The sequence below is a fragment of the Lithobates pipiens genome, unplaced genomic scaffold (assembly GCF_037356315.1).
Source record: "Lithobates pipiens isolate NorthernLeopardFrog02 unplaced genomic scaffold, aLitPip1_a1.2 Scaffold_18, whole genome shotgun sequence".
NCBI lineage: Eukaryota > Metazoa > Chordata > Amphibia > Anura > Ranidae > Lithobates > Lithobates pipiens.
This window is the reverse complement of record NW_027507758.1, coordinates 364216779-364239927: the sequence shown is the minus strand read 5'-3', so window position 1 is coordinate 364239927 and position 23149 is coordinate 364216779. Positions and strand designations below refer to the sequence as shown.

General features: G+C 40.1%; 1 protein-coding gene across 3 annotated transcripts in view; it reads right to left on the bottom strand.

The window, feature by feature from the left end:
* The window catches only part of MASP1 (MBL associated serine protease 1), a 145163-nt gene extending 124959 nt beyond the window's left edge, over positions 1–20204 (bottom strand). The window contains exon 1 of one of the 3 annotated variants that reach the window (XM_077487570.1): positions 20048–20204. In XM_077487570.1, coding sequence (XP_077343696.1) covers positions 20048–20052 — 5 coding nt within the window. In that variant the 5' untranslated portion in view covers positions 20053–20204. The remainder of the gene's footprint in view (positions 1–20047) is intronic. The other 2 variants (XM_077487571.1, XM_077487572.1) reach the window with 2 other exon arrangements.
* Positions 20205–23149: the final 2945 nt, after the last annotated feature.

Here is a 23149-nt window from a genome sequence, read left to right as displayed (position 1 = left end):
CAAACAAAGGTTCCAGTGCGAATTTAGTCTGAATGTGATACAATATCAGCCATACTATCTGTATAGCTGATATCGCATTGCGCAGACATCACATGTGATTTTCACTGCAAGGCGGTGCGAATCATATGCGATCTTGCAGAATGCACTGGTGTGAACCAACACTTACTTAAAGGAGTTGTAAAGGCAGAACGTTTTTTTATCTTAATGCATTAAGAGAAAAAACCTTCTGTGTGTAGCAGCCTCCCCAGCACCTCCTAATTACTTACCTGAGTGCCATCTCTCTCCAGCGATGTCCAATGAGTGTCTTAGCCATCTGGGACACTCCTCCTGATTGTCTGAGACACAGCAGCTGTGCCATTGGCTCTGGCAGTTGTCAATCAAAGTCAGTTAGCCAATCAGAAGAGAGTGGGTGGGGCTGGGTCAGAGCTCGGAGTCTAAAGAACAACACGGAGCTGTGACTCGGCTCGGGTGCCCCCATAGCAAGCTGCATGTTGTGGGAGCACTTGACAGAAGGGAGGGGCCAGGAGCTGCGAAGAGGGACCCGAGAAGAGGAGGATCCAGTCTGCTCTGTACAAAACCAACTGCACAGAGCAGGTAAGTATAACATGTTTGTTATTAAAAACAAATAAAAAAATAGATTTTACAATCACTTTAAATACAGTCCATGATCTAATTGTATCTAAATGCATGAACTTAGGTTCATAGCAGACAGAAAGCTAGTACTTATTGAAAATTTCTTTGATTTACTGCTAGCTGTTGGAAACCTAAGTAGAATATTTTCAGATAAAAACTAAGTTTGGGTCTGCCACCTTCTCTCCTCTGAACCTTCCTATTGGTAAGCAAAGCTACTCCTAACCAATGTATGGATGTAGGAGGGAGTGTAATCAAGCTGGATTTGAACAACAAAAGTTCTGATTCGCACATATCTTCAGCTGCCTGGATCTCTGGATCTACTAATTATTTTGAGTCTGCTTACACAGGTCCTTCAGTGATTGTTTTACGCAGTGTGTACAACTACAGCATCTGCAAAATTATCACCATAAATGAGTAATGAACTGCAAAATGATGTAAGCAAGCTTAAACTAAATGTGTCATGAATAAATCATGTCAGACAGATACCACAATTCCCTTTGACTGTCATACTTACCCTCTGGCTTAAATATGCTAAAACTGGCCATACACGCTGGTGCAAGGATTTTTGACACCCTAGGGGAAACCTCATTTTGCCGCCTCCCCCTTTTGGCCCCGCCCTGACTCCAACCCCTGTGCCCTGCCCATGTATACTCCACCTTTTTAATGAAGTGCCCATCAAATGCAGCCTCACCAGCGCCCATCAAATGCAGGCTCATCAGCACCCATCAATGCAGGCTACTAGTGCCCATCAATTATTGTTTGCTTGCTTCCATTCATTAGAGAGTCAGGACACAGTCCTCCACCTCTGCCTGCTGATGCTGAGACTTAGTTGCTTGCTGCAGAGAGAAGAGAGTAGGAACACCAGTTGCCGGACACCCTAGGCAGCAGTGCGCCCTAGGCAGCTGCCTAGTTTGCCTAGTGGTATACACGAGCAAATTGTGGCCAATTCCTGGGAAATTTGTTCAGTGAGTGACCCTGCTATAAAATTTTCAGCTGCACCCAATCACATACAGCCAGTATCTAACAAATGGCAGGACTGGCTGTCAAAATAAAATAGCCACAGCTAGAGATTAATTCATCCCAGCCATGTATAGTCAACTTTAGTTACTGACCAAAATAAATTTGCAGATAAGAATCTTTGCACTTGTTACTGGACAGTGATTTGGAAAGTATTAATGGGGGCCATAGATGGATCATAATTCAGCCGGTTCAGCAGGGACCAGCCAAATCAGTAGCAAATCATTGAATCGACTTCTGTCGCATAAACAAGGTGGAAATCTTTTGTCAATCAGCAATTGCAGTCAACTGGCTGCAGCTGCTGATCAGTGTGTTCTAACAGCCCTCAGTCCCGCTGTAAAAATACAATATCCCGTTGGTGCAGATTACTCAGTTCACCTTGCTTGTGTGGATGGCGGAAACTGTTCCTTTTTTTTGTGTTCAGCTTGCTAGCTGAACGAAAAGACTGCAAAAAACGAATCATGTATGGTCAGCTTAAGCCTGTATAATTATCAGCATATTTATATTTTACTCAGATTTCCATAAGCCATTGGGTCACTAAGTTCAGGTCTGACTGGAAAAAGTTAAAGAATATTTAATCTCCCTGTCGGTATTCCCGAGTGTGGCTTGGTGTGAATTTTCATTACCAAAAGCGGTAACCCCAAGCCACGCTCGGAATTGCAATTCAGTATCCTGGGAAAGTTACTTACCTTGTCCCCAGGATCCTGCGATGTCTCTCTGCTGTGTCCATGGGCTGTGTACTCTGCTCAATCACTGTGCCGGGCTCTGTTCCCTGGGAGCGTTGTAATGCATAGGGACGGAGCTCGATGCCAAATTCAAAAAGTGAAAAAAAAATAATACATACAGTACTCTGTAATCTTACAGATTACATTAGTGTATCACATTATTTCACCTCCCTTTTGTATCTAATGCTTTGTCCAGTGTCCTGCGTGCACTTTTAGCAGAATTTAGCGATAATGATTTGAGGGAAAATTCTACATCATACACTGAAAATAACAACAGCGACAATTCTGCATCTAAGCAAATTTTATTGTTTTTGATTTGATTACGTTATTGAATAAATGTTATTAATATTAAATTATTATTTTTTAAGATTATTTATAGTTATATTATAATATATATATATATATATATATATATATATATATATATATATATATATATATATATATATATATAATATATAATATATATATTATATTATATTATATTATAATTTATGATTTCATGTTTCATACTTTATCATACCGGGATGTCTAAAGCCCCGTACACACTATCAGATTGTCTGCTGAGTTTTTCCTTCAGATTTACCAAAACCATATAATATGAGGTCAAACCTTAGGAGTTTCAATGTGTATGCAATCAGGCAGGTCCTTCTACTACATGGTTTTGGTAAATCTGAAGGAAAAACTCAGCAGACAATCTGATAGTGTGTACGGGGCTTACTAGACTCTTGTTTGGAGAGATTTAATTGAGTTATTCCTAAAAATTACAGGCCTACAATATAAAACACAAATTTCCATGCAAAACAATATCCTGATTTTTTAGCATCAAAATCAGATATAATCATACCACCAAGGAGGTTAAAGTATAAAGTATATCTTTAAATCTTTTTTTTTTATCAACTCATTTATTTTTGGTAGTAGAAATAATAAAAGGATGATCTCTTTTGTGAAAAGTGCATCTCAATGCGATGAATGGAGTGTCCCAATCTGAATACAGTACTGGGTTTCTATGTAGAGGGTTATATTTAATTTTCATTTCAAAAAATAAATACATGAGATAGATTAATGATGAATAGCTCCCATGTTTTGGAAGCTCAATACGCTCAGATACATAAATTTTCTAGAATGTAGAGTACAGTTTGGGTTCTTTCCTTTGCAAATGTGTTTTCAATAATCCACTGAAATATAATTTAGAAGCCTTCACGTGACCAGAATAAAAAGGAAGAAGAAAAATTATATTTAACCATTTTATTGGCTGCACGATTCATACTGCAGCTAGAAAAAGAAACCATTGTTTGCTGTGTGAGTAAAATATGCCTGTATATATTAAATTGAAGGTAAACTGTTGATCTCTGTTTCACTACAATTGTGCTGGGAATAATCAGCTCTGTCTGAAAGTTATGTAAAATGTTTCACTAATACAACCGTGGCAAGCACAGCACATAAAACATCAAACTGTCTGTGGACTCAGCTGTCCTAAAGGTTGATGTTTTTTTGTTAAATCATTCTGACAGGAATGAACAAGTTGGAGAATTGAACAGGAAATTGTATAACAATTTGATGTTTCATCTTTGAAAGACTATCGCGTGGAAAATAAACTTACATTCTATATCAGAACTTGTAAGATAACTCCTTCCTTTTTGGCTTTATTTAAGAGAGTCATTTCCTACAATCTCTGTAATATAACTTGAAAAATCTGAGAAACTAGTAAATAATTACACAACAGATGTATCATTTGTGGTATGTAAATTGGTAGTGTGTAGTGCTGTGGCTGAGGGTGTGATAAATATGTAAGCAGAGCCCAGATGCTTCATTGCCATGAGACAGTACCATGACCAATGACATTTATAAGTTTATTATATATATATTTTTTTCTTTTTCTTAATGCATTTTAATGCTTTATTTTTTATTTTGTTAATGCCTTTTCATTTTTTTAATGCGGTAATAAATAAAGAAGAGGGTAAATCAAATATTCCCATCCTGGAAATGGCTCATAAAGGATGGGTGCTGTTGCAATAGTCGGCTGGGAACTGATATCAACACAAGGTTAAAGCATATATTGCCAGCACACTGTAGGACTTCAAATAGCGTTACAAAAGTTTATTAAAGTGATCACAGGGAATTGTGACGTTTTGGGGGTGGTTGTACTGAAGTCGATCCATCGACTGATTTTTGCATACGATTACTGTCAGTGGCTATAGATACCAGCAGTAATCATTGTGTTCTGTTGGCCAGGGATGCTCCCCGCTGGCAGAACAGAATAGCACTGTGGGAGGCATTCACCCATTAACATTGACTGGGGTTGATTTACTATAATTGGAGCTTGAAAAATCTGGTACCCGCATAGAAATCAATCAGCTTCCAGGCTTTATTGTCAAAGCTAAATTGAACAAGTTAAAGTTGATTGACTTCTATGCACAGCTGCACCAGATTCTGGGTGCTCTTTTCTTAGTAATTTTTTCCCATGGTGTTGGTGAGGAAATCAAGCTATTTTCTTTTGGAAAGAAAATTGCATCATCCATGGCTTACCTTAGCAAGACTTTTAAAAGCTTGAAATGACTGATAGGTTCGCTTTTAGTGTGGAGCTTAACTTTACTGATGTGCTCAGGTAATAGGTTGGATAACCGTTAAGTTTTGAGTTAAAGTGAGGTTTAGAAGTTTGGTTAAGGGTTGGTTTTAGTGATTAGATGTACGTTTTGTGAAAGCTTTGGGGTTGGATTAGGTAGTGGTCTGAAGTTAGGATGGGGTTAAGGAAAACCGGCACTGAGTCCAATCCAGAAGCTACCATTACTGAGTTCCCTGTAGGATGACTAGTTACCTGGCTGTTTCTGGATTTATTAATTAGTAGGTCACTGACCTGGAAAAAGATGAGCGTTAAAAAGGCACAACACCCGATCTGTAAACTTGTTTAACGTAGTGACTTAGTAGGCAAATTAGGCCTTTGGATCAATGTTACAGACATGCAACTGGCAACTGACATAAAGAGAGGCCAACAATGATAGCCATATTATCTTACTACATATTTCATTTAAAGGTAAATTGGTAATTTCATAAAGTTTTAAAGTGGAAGTCCATGCAAAATCTAAAATCCCTGCATCTATGACTCCAGTGATCTAACATTAACCTCTCTATCCCTGTAAAGAAAAGATGAATATACATACCCTTTTGGACTATGATCTGACCTGCTCCAACCTGATCTCCAGCGCCGGAAGCTCTGCAGAGGACATGGACAACAACGGCTGTAAAAAATGAATGGGAAGTGACATCACCCATAGACTTACTAAGGGGGCTTCCGTTCTCCTCCCTCTCCTTTGCACCCGCGTACACAGAGAAGCCACGGCTATCAGCTCAGAGTGGGATCTGGTCAGAAGGGGTCTGATCGGCTTCCAAAAAGGTATGTTTACTAGTTTTTTCTTTACAGGGATAGACCCTCTCCTTTGCACCCGCATACACAGAGAAGCCACGGCTATCAGCTCAGAGTGGGATCTGGTCGGAAGGGGTCAGATCGGCTTCCAAAAAGGTATGTTTACTCATTTTTTCTTTACAGGGATAGAGAGGTTAGTGTTATGCCGCGTACACACGGTCAAACTTTATGACGTACTTAGTCTGGCGGAAAAGTACGCCAGACTGTCCGTCGGAATTTCCGAACGGGCTACTTGCCCACACACGGCACTTTTTGAGCGGACTAATACGGCGTACTAAGTCCGCCGTACTATCCGCCCTACTTTTGAAATGAACGGACTCGCCCACACACGCGGAGGAAAGTCCGCTCATTTCGAGCGCATCTCCAGGTAGGCGGGGCCCGCGAAGGAGACGTCGCTGGCCCCGCCGCCTGGTATGGACTTAAAGGGGAACCCCAACGCCGAAAAAAATCGGCGTGGGGGTCCCCCTTCCAAGTCCACAACAGACCCTTGTCCGAGCGAGCGCCCCCCTCCTGAGCCGTACCAGGCCGCGTGCCCTCAACATGGGGGGGTGCCTTGGGGAAGGGGGAGCCGCGCGGCCCCCCCACCCCAAAGCACCTTGTCCCCATGTTGATGAGGACAAGGGCCTCTTCCCGACAACCCTGGCCGTTGGTTGTCGGGGTCTGTGGGCGGGGGGCTTATCGGAATCCGGGAGCCCCCTTTAATAAGGGGGCCCCCGGATACTGGCCCCCCCACCCTATGTGAATGAGTATGGGGTACAATGTACCCCTACCCATTCACCTGTAAAATAAAAGTACAAAAAAAACCACAACACACGAGATAAAATACTTTATTGCACAGCTCCGGGGGTCTTCCGTCTTCGGGGGTCTTCTCGCCGGACTCCTCCGCTATCTTCTTGTAGCTCTTTTGCTAGCGGAGGAGTCCGGCTTTCTTCATGGCCGCCGGCCTCTTCTCCCGACTTCGGGGGTCTTGTCCCCCTCTTCGGTTCTTCTGCCGGGCCACCGCGCCTTCTTATAGCTCTTTTACAGGCGGTGGCCCGGTCTTCTGTCGCCGCCGCCACCGCCTTCCGTTCTTCTTCTTCTTCTCCTTCTTCTCCAGGAGATGTTGACTCGACGCTCTCTCCGGCCACAATGCCAGGGCCGCGCTGCGCGCCCACTTATATAGGGACAAGGGGCGGTGTCACATGGCTTTATGTCACATGGGTTGGTCACATGGGTTGATGTCACATGGGGACTATGACATCGTAAGGGGGCGGGGTCACCATGTGATACCAACCCATGTGACATAAAGCCATGTGACACCGCCCCTTGTCCCTATATAAGTGGCCGCGCAGCACGGCCCTGGCATTGTGGCCGGAGAGATCGTCGAGTCAACATCTCCTGGGGAAGGAGAAGAAGAAGAACGGAAGGCGGCGGCGGCGGCGGCGGCGACAGAAGACCGGGCCACCGCATGTAAAAGAGCTATAAGAAGGCGCGGTGGCCCGGCAGAAAAACCGAAGAGGGGGACAAGACCCCGACAACCAACGGCCAGGGTTGTCGGGAAGAGGCCCTTTTCCTCATCAACATGGTGACAAGGTGCTTTGGGGTGGGGGGGCCGCACGGCCCCCCCTTCCCCAAGGCACCCCCCCATGTTGAGGGCACGCGGCCTGGTACGGCTCAGGAGGGGGGGGCGCTCGCTCGCCCCCCTTTCCTGGCCGGCCGGGTAGCGTGCTCGGACAAGGGTCTGTTGTGGACTTGGGGGGGACCCCCACGCCAATTTTTTTCGGCGTTGGGGTTCCCCTTTAAGTCCATACCAGGCGGCGGGGCCAGCGACATCTCCTTCGCGGACCCCACCTACCTCGAGACCCGCTCGAAATGAGCGGACTTTTCTCCGGGCGGGAAAAGTCCGCTCATTTCAAAAGTACGGCGGACTGGCATACACACGGCCGGATTGTCCGCCAAAATGCGAGTACGACGGACAGAATTCGAAAAAACCGAAATTCTTAGTACGCCGGACTGCACGCTGAAAAAGTCAGCTGAAGCCCACACACGAGCGGACTGTCCGCTGAAATGTGTTTCGGCGGACTAAGTAGGCCATACAGTCCGCTCGTGTGTACGCGGCATTAGTGTTAGATCCCTGGTGTCTATAGATGTAGGGATTATAGATTTTGCATGGACTTCCACTTTAACCTGTTAGGGTTGTAAAATTTCATCTTGCTGTATTAAATTTCACTGGGCCCAAAGTATGGTGCCTTTCTAATTTTGCCCAAAAATAACGTGCAGCAGCTATAATTGTAATTATAATTATATAATGCATATATACAGTAAGAATATAATATATTGTACTTAAAATTATATAAAAACCCTCATATATTAATGCAGTTTTATGTTCTTCAACACTAACTTTAGTCATGAAGCTTAATCTGCTGTTCAAAAAACCTTTCTTTATTTTATTTTTCTGGCTTTAAATGTGCCGCTTCGGCTTATGTCCTTTGTGGACCGCCCCCTATTCAGTGCCAACCACATGGGGGCACCTGTGCGTGCACGCTCACAGTGACAGAACTCCACTCTGGCATCAAAGGATGCTACAGCTCCTGCCTGTAAGGTGGGAATGAGCATGCTTGTTAATCATAGCTTTCCTCAGCTGTGGACAAGAGTCTGCTCATCCTCACTTCCACAGCTTTAACAGTGAAGCAGTGCATAAGCGTGAGTGCAAAGCATGGTGGGACATGTAGTCCCTAAACCTTTGTTGTGATCATGCTCTGTTGAAAGTAAGAGTAGATGAAGAAAAGCAAGAGGGTATGATAACAGACATAATAACTGTCAATTAATTATTGTAATAGTTGCATTAAAAAAAATTATATATAATACATTTATATACTTAATAGATGTATTTCCAGGGAAAATGTGCAAGCCTTTATGACTACATTAAAAACATGGTAGGAAAAAAAGCAAGCACAGGTGCTACTCGGAACTCAGCAAATAATTTCCTTCTCTCCTTTGCTGACTCCGTAATACATTGAATAAAAAAGTCAGTAAAGACAAGCCATTAATATTAATGAATTCCACAATGAATATTGACTAATGTAAGAGTTAGTCTTAGAGTTAGTTTTTGCAGTTAAGCAGTCGATTTTTATATTGCCTCAATAGAAGATATTACTGATTTATCCAGTTCCAAGGAAATAAACGTGGGACAGGAGCTTTTGAGTGTTTGTTGGTCTGTGTTTCTAAGAGGATGATTTGATTACTGCAGCATTTTGCATTTCAAAGATTTTTTTTTTTTTAACTCAAGACACTTGCAAGAATGATTTTCGTTTTGTGCGCTAATGTCAATCTTCCTGCTTATAATTCTTATGCAAATTAGCTTATTCAGTGAAGTCTTAGGAATAAGTCAAGTGATTTACATTTACATTTGTTTATAACAGAAGAGACCTAGACAATTAGAAGCTAGTAGAAAACAAAATTATACATTTTAACAAACTGACAGTGGATACGATAAAGTTTGATACATGCCATTATTTTGCTATTTAGTGTTTTTTTTTTCAAGAGTTTGTATTTTTGCATTATTAAATGTGTAAAAATGAGAACATTTCTCAAATGTTTTGAGCTTTGCTTGGAAGATTAAATATAAATGGTGCTGTGCTGTAAAATGTAATACATAATAGTCCTCAGCTCTTTGTTTTATTAAGATATATAGCATTCAACTATAGATAAAGAAAATAAATTTGTTAGCTCACTTTAATTAAACTGTACACAGTTATGCAAATAATTCTTATTGAATGTGTTTAATAATGTATAGCAAAGTAAGCAATCCCCCAAATCATATCCCTAATTTTCTTTGAGAGAAAAACAAGTTATGAGAGCTATTTACCAATATGATAAATGCTTGGTCTCATGAAATAGGACTTACAGATATTGCATAGGAAAGATTAGATATATCAAAGGCAGTGCCAATGATCATGTGTACTAGTGATACTGGGATTGATTTAATACAAATAGGCTGTTAACTTTGCAATGGAAGTTGCACTTTCAAAGGAAACTTTTTCCAGAGCTTAGTGAATGAGGGGAGCTCTGCTGAATACCATTGTACAATTATGTACAAGCACAAATGCTGTTTTTTTGCATTTTCCATGCACTAGATTGGGTATTCTTTGCAAAGTGAAACCTCACATTTTCTAAGCTCTTGTACAGTGCAGCTTCCCTTTCAATGTGTGTCTATCCTATTTTTCAGTCTGTGATTGGGGCAGTTTGAAGCAATGGGCAGTGGTTGGAATCATGTAGGCACAAAGTGTTCAAAAGCAAGTCAATAGGCATGTTTAGGTTCTGAGTTGTGATCTCAGTCCAGTGTGCTACAAATGAGATTCTGTTGGACTTATGGGTTGATTTACTAAAACTGGAGAGTATAAAATCTGGTGTAGCTCTGTATAGAAACCAGCCCTCAGATTTTTTTTTCGTTGAAACTTAATTGAACAAGTTGAAGTCAGAGGCTAATTGGCTACCATGCACATGTGCACCAGATTTTGCACTCCAGTTTTAGTAAATCAACGCCTTAGTATATTTCTACTGTGCTTGTGAAAGAAGCATGTGGATCCTACTTATACACAAGAGCAATATTAGAAGGTAGAGGATCCTCCTGACCAGAATGTATCTTGCTTATTCCAGTTGGCAACTAAATAAAAATGTTATCACTACTTACTAGATAAAAAATATGACGAGCTTAAGGATTTAGAAAAAGTTTATCATGTTTTGTGTATCCTATTTAGTTTATTCTTGCTACTTCATCCTCACATTTATTTCTCACCTAGATGGAAATGAAGTATCCTCTGCCACCTGCAGACTCTGAGATATTCAAGCCACACATCCCAGAAGGCTGCAGGTCAGTAAATGCAGAAATTTCCCTTGATTTTACTCCTGCATGGATGTCATCTATGCATGTGAGAAATCATGTGAATCTTCCCAAGTAGGAGGGGAGGAGCAAAAATAAACTATATACAGCACACAAAACATGAAAATTGTTAGCTCTTGTGCAATAGAGAGGTGGGAGAGTGAGTATCAAAGTGCAGTGATTGGTCAAAAGTCCACTTTAAAGGATGCAAACCCTGGTTTCCAGACAAGCACGTTGTGAATATCCCCTTATAATATACCTCAAGTCAACCAAAATGGAGAAAAGTGACTTACATATACTTGAGGTGCAATTAAAATTAACAATACTGTCAACCAAAATGAAGTCGATAACTCTGGGCTGATTTATTAAAAGAGCAATTTTCATTTTTTCTATTGTTAAGTGCAAATATCTAATACGGTCAAGAAGAATTTAAAAAAAATATTTAAACCTATTTGTATGAATAAAATGACACAGGCTAGGATGAAAATAATTATTTCATTCAACAAGCCCATAAGACTTTGATATATATATATATATATATATATATATATATATATATATATATATATATATATATATACCGTGGGTATAGAAAAGAATCACCCCCTTTAACATATTCACATTTTGTTGCTTTGCAGCCTGAAATGAAAACAGAAAAATATTTTGTTTTATCCAGCTGTATTTACTCAGTGCAACTTATAACATCCAAGTGAAAGATACAACACCAACATGTCAGAAAAAAATTTAAAGAAAGAATTACTGAGTTGGAAAAAGGATCACCCCCTCCTAAAAATGACTTAATCAGACGTAAACTCAATCAGCTGTAGCTAATCACCTTCTCAATGGTACACAAAGCCATTTGACTTTCAACTGTGATCAGTTGTGGTCATTTTGATTGTCGCAGCATGAAAAGAGCTTTCCTGGAGCATTTAATTCCTAATAGTGCAACTGAAGCAAACAAATCAACTATGGGTGGCAAGTTACTGTCAAAAGATCTCTGGGATAAAGTTTTGGACAGGCATGTCAGGAGATAGATACAAAAAGAAATCAAAAAGCTTTTCTCACTGCCTAGAAACACAGACCCTTCCTGGATCAGGATGTCACTCCAAACTCTATGAAGGTACCAGGAGGAAACTGGTTAGAGTGGCTATCAAAGGACCTACAGCAATTCTAAAGCATTTGCAAGACTTTTTGACAAAAAGTGGTCATTGTGTGCATGTGACAATATCACAAATGTGGCTTGTATGGAAGGGTTGCAAGAAAAAAGCTCTCTTCAAGAAAGGCCACATGCAGTCACGACTGAGCTTTGCCAAAACACACCTTGAAGTTTCTGAGACCACATGGAAAAGGGTGTTATGGTCATATGAGGATAAATTAAATTATTTGGCCTCAACACCAAATGATATGTCTAGTGAAAATCCAATACAACTCTTCGTTCAAATAACACCATTCCTATAGTAAAGCTTGGAGGTAAAGGACTGAAGCACTTGTCAGGATAGAAGGACAAATGGATGGAGCAATATACTGTCAAATTCTTGAGGAAAATATGCTGCCCTCTGTCAGAAAGCTGTCAATGGGAAGATGGTTTACCTACCAACATGACAATGACCCAAAGAACACAGCAAAAGTGACCACACTGTGGTTGAAGGAGAAAAGGAGAAAAGGATGAATGTCCTTGCATGGCCTAGTCAGAGCCCAGAATTAAACCCCATTGAAAAATGTGTGGAATGACTTGAAGACTGCAGTCCACAAATGGTCAACATCAAATTTAACTAAACCTGAGCAGTTCTGCAAAAAAGAGTGGGCAAATATTGCAAAGTCTAAGGCCTCTTTCACACTGATGTCCCGTTCAGGCCCGCCTGTCAGTTTTTCAGGCGGACCTGAACGGGTGCTCCATAGAGGTCTATGGAGCGTGGGATGTCAGCGGTGACATGTCCGCTGACATCCGACCCGCTCCGATCCGAAAAAGTGTAACGGAGGAAAAAGCTATTTTTCCATCCGTCTGCGGATCGGATCGGATGACGACGGACCGCAGTGACAGGTCCGTCCCTGCGCAGTGTGCAGAGACGGAGCTGGGGATCGGCGGAGTGATCCCCGCTGAGCAAACGGATATCCACGGGGCGGATCAGAACTGATCCGCCCCGTGTGAAAGGACCCTAAATGTGCAAAGTTAGTAGAGACAAAGCCCAATGGACTAAAGGCTGTAATTAAAGCAAAAAGGTAGTTCAACTAAATATTGACACCAGGAGGTGCTCCTTTTTCCAACTCAGTGACTTTTTTCTGACATGTTGGTGTTATATACACCTAAAGATATACATTATGGAGTTGATGTGCATGGAAAATAAAAATAAACAGCATTTATGCTTGTACATGATGGGTTCATGAAAGTCAGCATAGCTACATGTCATTTAGTAAGCTCTGGAGAAAATTACCTTGCAAAGTGAAACATCACTTGCAATGTGAGCAGCCTATTTTCCATTACTTTTCCATTATTTTCCATACCGACCCTTGTGTCTATTGTTTTTTAAAATGACATAAAGGGTTGATTTGCTAATGGAGAAGAGGCTGTTCACCTATCAAATGTAATTTTAGTAAATTATTTGTGTTCACTATGAATATCCAAAATAAAACACATTTTCTAGGACATGGCTGGTTTATTGAACACAGGTTGACCTGCTTTACTAAACTCAATGAACATTCACTTTGCTAAGTGAGCAGCCTTTACTCTTATAGTAAATTAACCCCTATGCTTTCTACTTCATTGGTTAACAGTGGCAGCCACATCATATGATGTCAGAGTGACAAGGATATGAACATGTACTATAGCTGTGCCTGCACTTTGTTTCTTGAACTATAAATTCCTGAATCCACATTTTTATGTGTGAATTTATGAAGAAGTGTTGGTGGTGGCCTATGAAAATAAAAATAGTGGTGGTCTCCTATGAAAATCGACCTAATAAAATCATCACTTCACTTGGGATTAGGTAGCAATGTTTGGCTTGTTACTGTGGTATTTAGTAGCTGCTAATCCTTGGCAAATGCTATATACAGTTTTCTTGGTGTTTATGTCTTATGTACCCAAAAATGAACAGCTACATCCAGTAAATCAAGTAAATATTTTAGCTCATAATTCCTGTGTATGTTTATTGTTAGGCCTCATTCATATGCAATGTAATTATATGAATTAACATGTGCACACATATAAATGCATGTAATACATTTTAATAGTATAATTTACACTTTATTGCTGTTTACATGCATTCAGGAGCACTTAGCTTAGCTACATTTAGGAAACAATTATATTTTTTATTTTCTCTGAATGTGTCTAAATACATGTAAATGCAAGTACATTGAAACACAGGATTAATTAGTCTGGACAGTATAAATTTGTGAATGAGGGCTTTTAAATGAATGCTTCAAAATATAATCACCATTCAGTTCTCAAAACGGAAAAAGAATTGTGATGTTTTGTTTAATTCCTACATTTATTTTCGTTTATTTCCTATATTTCCTTCAATCACCTCTGTTTAATTCCTACATTTATTTTATGGCAGAATACAGGTATACCCCACTTTTAAGTACACAATGGTGTTTATTTACTAAAGCTGGAAGTGCAAAATCAGGCTACTTCTGCATAGAAACCAATGAGCTTCCAGGTTTTATAAGAAAAGCTTAATTGAACAATCTGGGGTTAGAAGCTCATTGGTTTCTATGCAGAAGGGAGCCTGATTTTTCACTTTCCAGCTTTAGTAAATAAACCCCGTTGAGTATTTAAAAGTGGGGTATGCCTGTAATACTTTTGTGACTACTTTTGTTAAATACCATTTGTATACTTTTATTTGTGAATCTTTTTCTTTGGAAACTGGAAATTGGAAACTCATAAGAAGTGGTGGTGAGGTGTAGTTCATAAGTCCAGAAGAATACTTAATACAGGGATTAAATTTGAACTATACACAAATTAATACATTAAATCTATAATGCAGTCTATCAGTAGCTTCAACACCACTGCTTTTTCTGATCTTGTAATGTATTTTTATTACCTGTTAATCCTGCAAGTGGATCCATTATGTATCCACTTCCCTTAACAGAGCAAGCTGTCAAGCAAAAGATACAGTTACAGGGGACAGTACAAACCACAAAACATTGACAGGTGGTGTCCTTGTATATATCTAAGGGGTACAAGAAAGGTCTATTTTTTGGCTTAATACTTTTTTTCCAAAAGAAAAAAAAAATGATTCTTCATATTCTTAAAAAGTGTTAGATTGAGTGGGGTTTTAACGTATTTATCCTCTATTTAACATTTATTTAAAGAAACACATCCATGAACCCTGGATCCCAGCCTCATTTTGTTTCTCTTGGATTTATTTGTCTCCTGAGTTGAAGAAGACTGATTTATTTCTACATGGGACATACACGGCAGTAAATGATCTTTTTGGGACTGACCTTTTTACTACTGGTAACTCTAGTTCTCTGTTCTCTACTCTCTGTTTGTTTAGAATGAGCAGTGCACATTAGTTGTAGTCATGCGCACTGCTCTATGCACACTACAATTCTCATAGTCCATACTTTATCTTGGGAGCAAGAAAGAGAGGCAGGCCATGTTCCTACATACAGTGGGATCATGGAGAATGAAAGTGGGCACCCTCAAACAGGGAGTCAGATCACTGTAGCAGAAAAGAAAAAGAAAGGAATTTGGAGATTGTTGAAGAGGCTGAGAAGAATAGAGTGTAGTTTTTTGAGCTCAGACTGCTACATTTGTTTTTAACTATAGTTTAATGTAATTTTAATGCTAGTAACAGACTGAATCATATATTACATTTTTTGCCCATGGTTACTTGGGACATGCCCCACACAGATCTCTATTGTTCTTTTTTTATAATTTAGTAAACATTGTTGGAGAAGACTTTTGAAAATCCCTTGGATGGCAAAAAGATCAAACCAGTCAATCCTGAAGGAAATCAACCCTGAATATTCACTGGAAGAACAGATCCCGAAGCTGAAACTCAAATACTTTTGTCACCTAATGCGAAGAGAGGGCTCATTGGAAAAGACCCTGATGCTGGGAAACATGGAAGGAAAAAGGAGAAGAGGATGACAGAAAACAAGATTGATAGATAGCATCATCGAAGAATTGAACATGAAAATAATTAAAGCGGAGGTCCACCCTAAAGTGGACCTCCGCTCATCAGAACCCTCCCCCCCCTCCGGCGCCACAATTGGCACCTTTCAGGGGGGAGGGGGGTGCAGATACCTGTACAGTACAGGTATTCTGCACCCACTTCCGGGATAGCTCTCTGCGGAAAGGGGCGTAGATTACGCCCCTTTCCGCAAGTGCCCGCCCCTTTCCGCAAGTGCCCCGCTGCCTGCTGGGAAACACACAGATCCCAGAGGCAGCAGGGACCATCCTTATTGCGCAGCGCGATTCGCGCATGCGCAGTAGGGAACCGGGAAATGAAGCCGAAAGGCTCCATTTCCTGATTCCCATACCCAAGATGGCGGCGGCAGCACCCGACAAGACGATCTAGAGATCGGCTTCGGGTGCCGACATCGCGGGCGCGCTGGACAGGTAAGTGTCACTATTTTAAAAGTCAGCAGCTGCAGTATTTGTAGCTGCTGGCTTTTAAAAAAAAAAAAAAAACGCGGAGTCCCGGCGGACTCCCGCTTTAAGCTCCGGGAGGCAGTGGAGGACAGAAAAGCTTGGTTTGCTATGGTCCAAGAGGTCACGAAGAGTCGGGCACGACTAAATGACTAAACGACAGAACAACAACAAACTTTATAAGGGAAACATAAATATTCACATTTTAATAAATACTTTCTTTGTCAAATATTCTTCTTTGTAAAATAAAACTATAAATAAAACAATTTTGAACATCATTGTAAAAATCACTATTGCAAAGAATTGGTTTTCTGTTACAAAAGTCTATACATAGAGCTATAGAATTTTTTTAGGCCACTTTCCATTGGATGCCTACATCTCTGGCACGACTGTCAGATTTCCAAACAATAAGTTTCAGCATTAATTAATTTCAGTGGCCGGAATAAATCATCATTCTAGGAAATGAAAACAATTAACAACCAAGAGCTTGATGTGCCTAAATGTATTACATATGTTTACAAGTTCCAAGTGGTTTTTATGCCAAAACACCTCTACCCGGAGTAAAGGCATCTAGGAGAGATAGGAAAAATGTCCAGTGTGCGTGAGGCCTTACTCTTTGACCTCTTCTATCTGCACAGAAACAAATGTTTCTGATGAAATTTTGAGTTTGGCTTTGAAGCATAAAGATTTTTACATGAGCTAAATGATGTGACCACATTTCTCCATCCCCTTATTTCCTTGGCCAGTTTTACATGGCATGGCACTGCCACTTATTGTTTGGAAATCTGACAGTCTTGCCAGAGATGTAGGCATCCAATGGAAAGTGGCATAAAAAAATTCTATAGCTCTATGTATAGACTTTAGTGCCCAGCTTTCTCTAAAGCCCCATACACACTATTGGATTTTCTGCTGAGTGTTTCCTTCAGATTTACCAAAACCATATAATATGAGGTCAAACCTTAGGAGTTTCAATTTGTATGCAATCAGGCAGGCCCTTGCTCTACATGGTTTTGGTAAATCTGAAGGCAAAAATCATCAGAAAATCTAACAGTATGAGGCTTAAGAATGATAAAGGCTATGTTTCCACTATTGTGTCCCCAAAGTCGTGTGATTTTGCCGCAATTTTTTGCCACGACTTGAAGCAATGCCTGTGCATTCTTGATATCTATGGACCTCAAGTTGCATCAAAGTGGGACCAAAGTAGTGCAGGGACTACTTTGAAGTCGCTGTGTCATGAAGTAGCACAGATATGAATGGTACTCATTGAAAGTCATAGGGTACGACTTGTCATGCGACTTTTCAGTCCCAAATCACATGAAAAGTCGCACTCGTGGAAACCTAGCCAAAAGGATTGCACAAGCATAAGCTACCTTCTGTATTAACCAGTTCTCAGAGTGATCGGTGAATCCACAGTTAAAGGCAGCTGAAGTTATATGCAGATCTCAAGGACTTACTAGTCAGTAGCCCTGCCCATCTTATTAAGGGCCAACAGGGAGGCTACAGAGATGGGAAGGAGTGAGGCTAACTTAAGTTGATTTTTTCAAAGGGAGTTTAAAATATGGATATACTGTTAGCTGCTTATGCCTCTGGATCCATTGGTAATTTTGATATATGGTTTTCAGTAACATTATCTTATGTATTTTTTTAAATATACTCAATTTTAATTGCAGATAATTATTATAGGTTAACAGAAAACAGTGATTATAAAATAACAATGTATTGAACAGAACCTGGCAAAGGTAAAAAAAATAAAGTGATATTAAACCCAAAAGCAATAATTGATTATATTACAGGTACCAATTTATTAGATTTGATAGCTGCATTCGTTTTCTCTTTACTTTATTTTCAACAGAATAAGCTGTTTTGCAGATGTAGCAGTTAGAAGGTAGAGACAAACAATTTATTATCGACAGGGGTGCTTACAATGATCAGATTTTTTATTTTTTTTTGTAAAACCTTTACCCAAAAGGAACACAACTGTTTCCCATGATTGCTTATAAAGTATAAGATGGAGTTTGGCTTCATTTTGTTAGTGTACCTTAAGCCCCATACACACAGTCCAAATATCGCTCTGTGTGTTTGGGACATAAGGCCAACACTCAGAATGTGTGTACGGCAGCCCGTCTGACGGAAGCCAGGTGAACATCCAGCTTCTGTCAAAGGGGCTTGATTGAAAAACATCGCCATCCAGTCAGCACTCTCAGCCACCCCCTGTCAGAACACAATAGAGCAGGAAGATTGCTGTACTAACATTGGATAGTTAGTACAGTGAGCTCCTCCTGAGCTCCTCAGTTTTTTTGTTCGTTCAGCCCGCTTGGTTGAACGAAAAAAAAATCATAGTGTGTACCTAGCTTTAATCTACTAGTCCATTAAAAATTACTCTACCCCCAGACTGACAATGCGCCTGTCCCAAGGTGGCCCTGTGCTCATTCATTCAGATTGGGGGCACTCTAATACAGGAGGTGTGTTACTGGCTAGATCACTAAGTAAAAATAAAGGTAACAAAAAGAGAATTAATGATTGGTAAGCTGCAATATATTACATTTTTGGTTTTGGGTTTAATATCACTTTAAATAAAAGTAAAAAACATTACCATTCCAGTACTCAAATCTATACTATAGAGATAGTAACTGCAACCTGATTTGTCTCTGTTGGTAATGTCTCCTCCTTTTTGTTTGCATATGTGCGGTATGCTGCTTTCAATTAATATAAGAGACAAGTATACTTCCATTGCACAGCTCCACAACATTATATCACCTAGCTGGATATCTGGACTTTGGGGCACTGTGCATTACCAAATGTTTATCACTGCATGAAATACATAGGCAAATCAAGATATGGTTGAAATTAGTGTAGCAACAAATATTTTATTATAAGCATTTTATATAATGGTTTCTGTATCAGTACATAAAAAAAAAAGTAATTTTTTTTTTTCAAAATGTATAATGTTTCTTACTTTGTTTTTTATCCGTAATGTTTATCCTATATGACACTACTGGATGGCAAATTGTAGGACAGGAGTCTTAGAATGTTTAGCATCGTTAGCATGCTTACTGTTACGAAAATGCATAGAGCACTTACCTATATCGGCTAGATTTCTTAAGATTGGCATCCTCATCAAGTCTTAATAAATTATCTCATTACTTATCAATAATGTCATTTTTTGCATGCTATTAATTAACATTGGAATTCAAGTTAAATTAAGCAAACATTGGAAACAGTGCTTGAACATATTTAGGCTTGTTTAGTAAGATAGAAGAGCAATCTGTAAACTATTTTATCCAGAATGGTCCAATAATAATTCAATCATCTAACTTCAGCATCTGATTGCTTTCTGTTCTGTGCACTTTGGATCTTGCTCTGCTTTTTTTCTTTTTTTTTTAAAGCCAATTTATGATCAAGTACTGTCTAAATAGTTTTTAGTCATATTACCATCAAACAGTAGTATATGATGGAAAGTTATCGTCATCGTTATCTTTATCTTCCAATTTAAGCAAAAATAGAACACATTTGTTTTAATTGTATAAAAATAAAAATAAATCTAAATTATTGCTTTACCCTGCTTATTGCACTATTGCACTTGTGACAGTTGGCCACGACGCATTAAAGACTACACTAGGGCAATGTGAGCAAACTAGCATTTAAGTCCCAGTTAATAATGTAACAGTTTCCCAATACCAGCTGTGTTAGCTTCCACTAGCAGCCAGGCAACATCAAAAAGTTTCTTCAAGTTCTGAATTCATACATTTTCCAGTAGTAACAAGTTGGCACACTACACTTTTATCACTAACCTCATGTTAGCAGTCTGTGCTGTTCTTTCTCCTGTTTCTCCTTTGTGTATGTGTGTATGTGCCTGGTCCCAAAAGCTGATCAGCCTGGCTCTATCTTTGTTCTGAGGTTGCTGTGTTATGTGCCTGTGAGCTGCTACTCAGTACTCTGGTCACGCCTCCCAGTCTGTAACTGTTCCACACCAAAAGAAAAAAAAACCTGACAGACTTTAAAAGAAGTGCTTAACTTGGAAAGGAAGAAGACTGTAATAAATGGGATTGTATTTGTTCAAAATAGCTTGCTAAGCACTGACGTTTAAAGAGAGCCTGTCATTCGCAAACCACGGCACAGAGAGCCGAGCTGAGAACAAAAAACACTGAAAATCATTCTATATACTATGACTGATGGTTACATTTACTAAAATAGAACAGCTTTGACATGGCATTTAAAGGGAATTACAATGTATTTGAATTTCATTTAAATTTAAAGTAATTTTTTGTGCGGTTTATACTAAAGTAATATTACATGTGATTTTTTTTTTTTTTACATAGTTACATAGTTAGTAAGGTTGAATAAAGCTCAACCTGAATGAGTGTGGGCGCGTTTCTACAATTGTCCCTATCCCTATACAGTGTGTCTCATTAAGATGCTCATCTATTATTATTATTTTATTTAAGGTACCCATGCTCCACACATACATCGCATACTCATATCAATCCCTACCCTCAAGGAGCCTACAATCCTTGGTCCCCAAGGTTTTAAATAGTATAGGTTTATTAAACATTTTCAAAGTAGACAGAAAGTAGCAGACAGTACAGATATACAATGTTGCCACTGCTGATCAAACAAAAGACGATTATCTTTGTTTGGAGAGCCCACAGCCTGACTGTAAACTGGGATTTAAGGAACAAGGCTGGGAACAACTCTATAGGCTAATGTGGAACAAGATATGAAATTCTAGCTATATGGATATTTCAAACATCCCATGAACCAGAAATAGAAAGATAGAAGAGTATAGAGTGCAGAAGGGTAGGATCATTAAAGCGGAGTTCCACCCAATTTCTACATGTGCAATCAATCTCATGGCCATCCAGAATGCTCTTACAAATAACAATTTTTTTTTTTATAAGTAAATAACTTTTTGCTTGAATTTTCTGCAGCACCTCTGGCTGCGACCGCCCAGGCAATTTCATCAATAGGCAATTTGCAAGGACTCCTGGGATATCAGCATCATCTATCCCACCAGAAGTCCATGTGAATTGCTTAGTGATGAAAAGCTTGCGTTATTTCCAGAGAGAAGTGCCACACAGCGGTATTACTACACAGGCGCAAGATCAGGAGGTACATGCTGGGTAGCCAGCTGCACCTAATCTCAGAAATTAATAGAAGAGGGCTTCAGATGCCCACAGCTGACATAGAACCTGCCCCCTTCTGAGATCTGGTTAGTATTTCACTATTTTAACATAAACTACAAGGACCACTTATATGACATCATATAAATGTAGCTGTATATGTGTACACAAGTACGGCAGATTGTTTTAAAAAAAAAAAGTGTTTGGGGGGGCTGGAACACCACTTTAAGGAGGATTAGGGAAGAAGGCAGAGTAGTTGGGAATTGGGGTGGGGAGCAGGTGTCCACTTGGGAGGAGGCAGTGCCCCTTCCTGTTTGGTAAGTTAAAGGGGTTGTAAAGATTCCTGTGAAAAAACACCTGGCAGTCACTGGCCCCCTAGCCCCCCTGTTTTACTTACCTGAAGCCCTTCATTCAGTCCGCGGGGACATGCTGTCTCTCTCTTCAAGGGCTCCCGGCTCTTGATTGGATATGTTGTGGATATATTGTGCTATCAATCAAATTCAGTGACACGGGCACCAGGGGGGGGTGAGGCTGAGTCTGGCATTCGTGTTTATTGATGCCGAATGCTGGACTCAGGAGCACGCCCGCAAGGTAATCCCCCGGGAGAGTGCTTCTCCTAGGGGGTTATCTGATGCGGGAAGGAGCCACGAGAGCCGGGGACCCCAGAAGAGAAGACTCTAGGCCAATCTGTGCAAAACGAGCTGCACAGTAGAGGTAAGTATGAAAAAAAACTTACCCTTACAATCACTTTAATGATCCATGTTACAAGAGAATGCTCCCAAATTGAACAAAGTTCATGAAAATTATCCAGATGCTCCAGGTAGATATAGAGTTTGTTGCCCAAATCTATTGTGCAGTAAGACCTGCAGTTCCTCCATACATGCAGGTGAGTAAATTCAGTAATCCATTATTGAAAGAAGGGGAAAGGTTTGACGGACAGAGGTTGATTTGGACAGTGCAAAATCTGGCGCAGATCTGCATAGACACTAATCAGCTTCCAGTTTTTTTTTGTCAAAGTTGAATTGCACAAGCTGAAGTTAGAAGCTGATTGGTTACCATGCACAGCTGCACAAGATTTTACACTGTCCAGTTTTAGTAAATCAACCCCACAGTGTCTTGGAATTATGGTCTGGTGGCCAGAAGAAAGAAGCACAACAGGCCTTTTTTTGGTGGTAGACATAGCCCGAGATCAGTGAAAGTATGCAATTTCTGCTGTTGTCAGGATTTTGAGGCCTGTAACTTGCTTGAATATAGTGATGATTTGTGACCAGAAGGTCAAGATCTAAGAGCATGACCACCAGCAATGTACTAGGGTCCCTTTTTCTTTTTCACAGCCTTGCACGTGTTGCAGGGAGGTTGCAGCAGTAACCCATTCCCTTCAATAGGTTGTATTTGGTGGGAGATAGTGCCTGCTGAAGGGCTTGTTCGCACTTACTGAGGGGGGGGGGGGGGGGTGTCAGAAAAAAATTGCAGTTCAGTCATGTTTTTACTAACTTTTTACTACCCCTCAACCACTCCCTTTTTACCTGAAAAAGCAGCGGCCAGTGATATATACATGCAGTGGCTGCGATTCTTTGTTTTGCCACCACAGCCACACTACAACCACCCAGCAATCCTTGCTGCTAATGTGAATCAGGCTGATCGCAACAAGGGGGTATAATTCCTGCTACAGTTGCAAAGTATGTATATACTGTATATAAGTCTGTATATCTTACAAATTGAGTAAATAGAGTTAAACTCTTCTAAATAAACATGTAGACCCGTAGAACACTG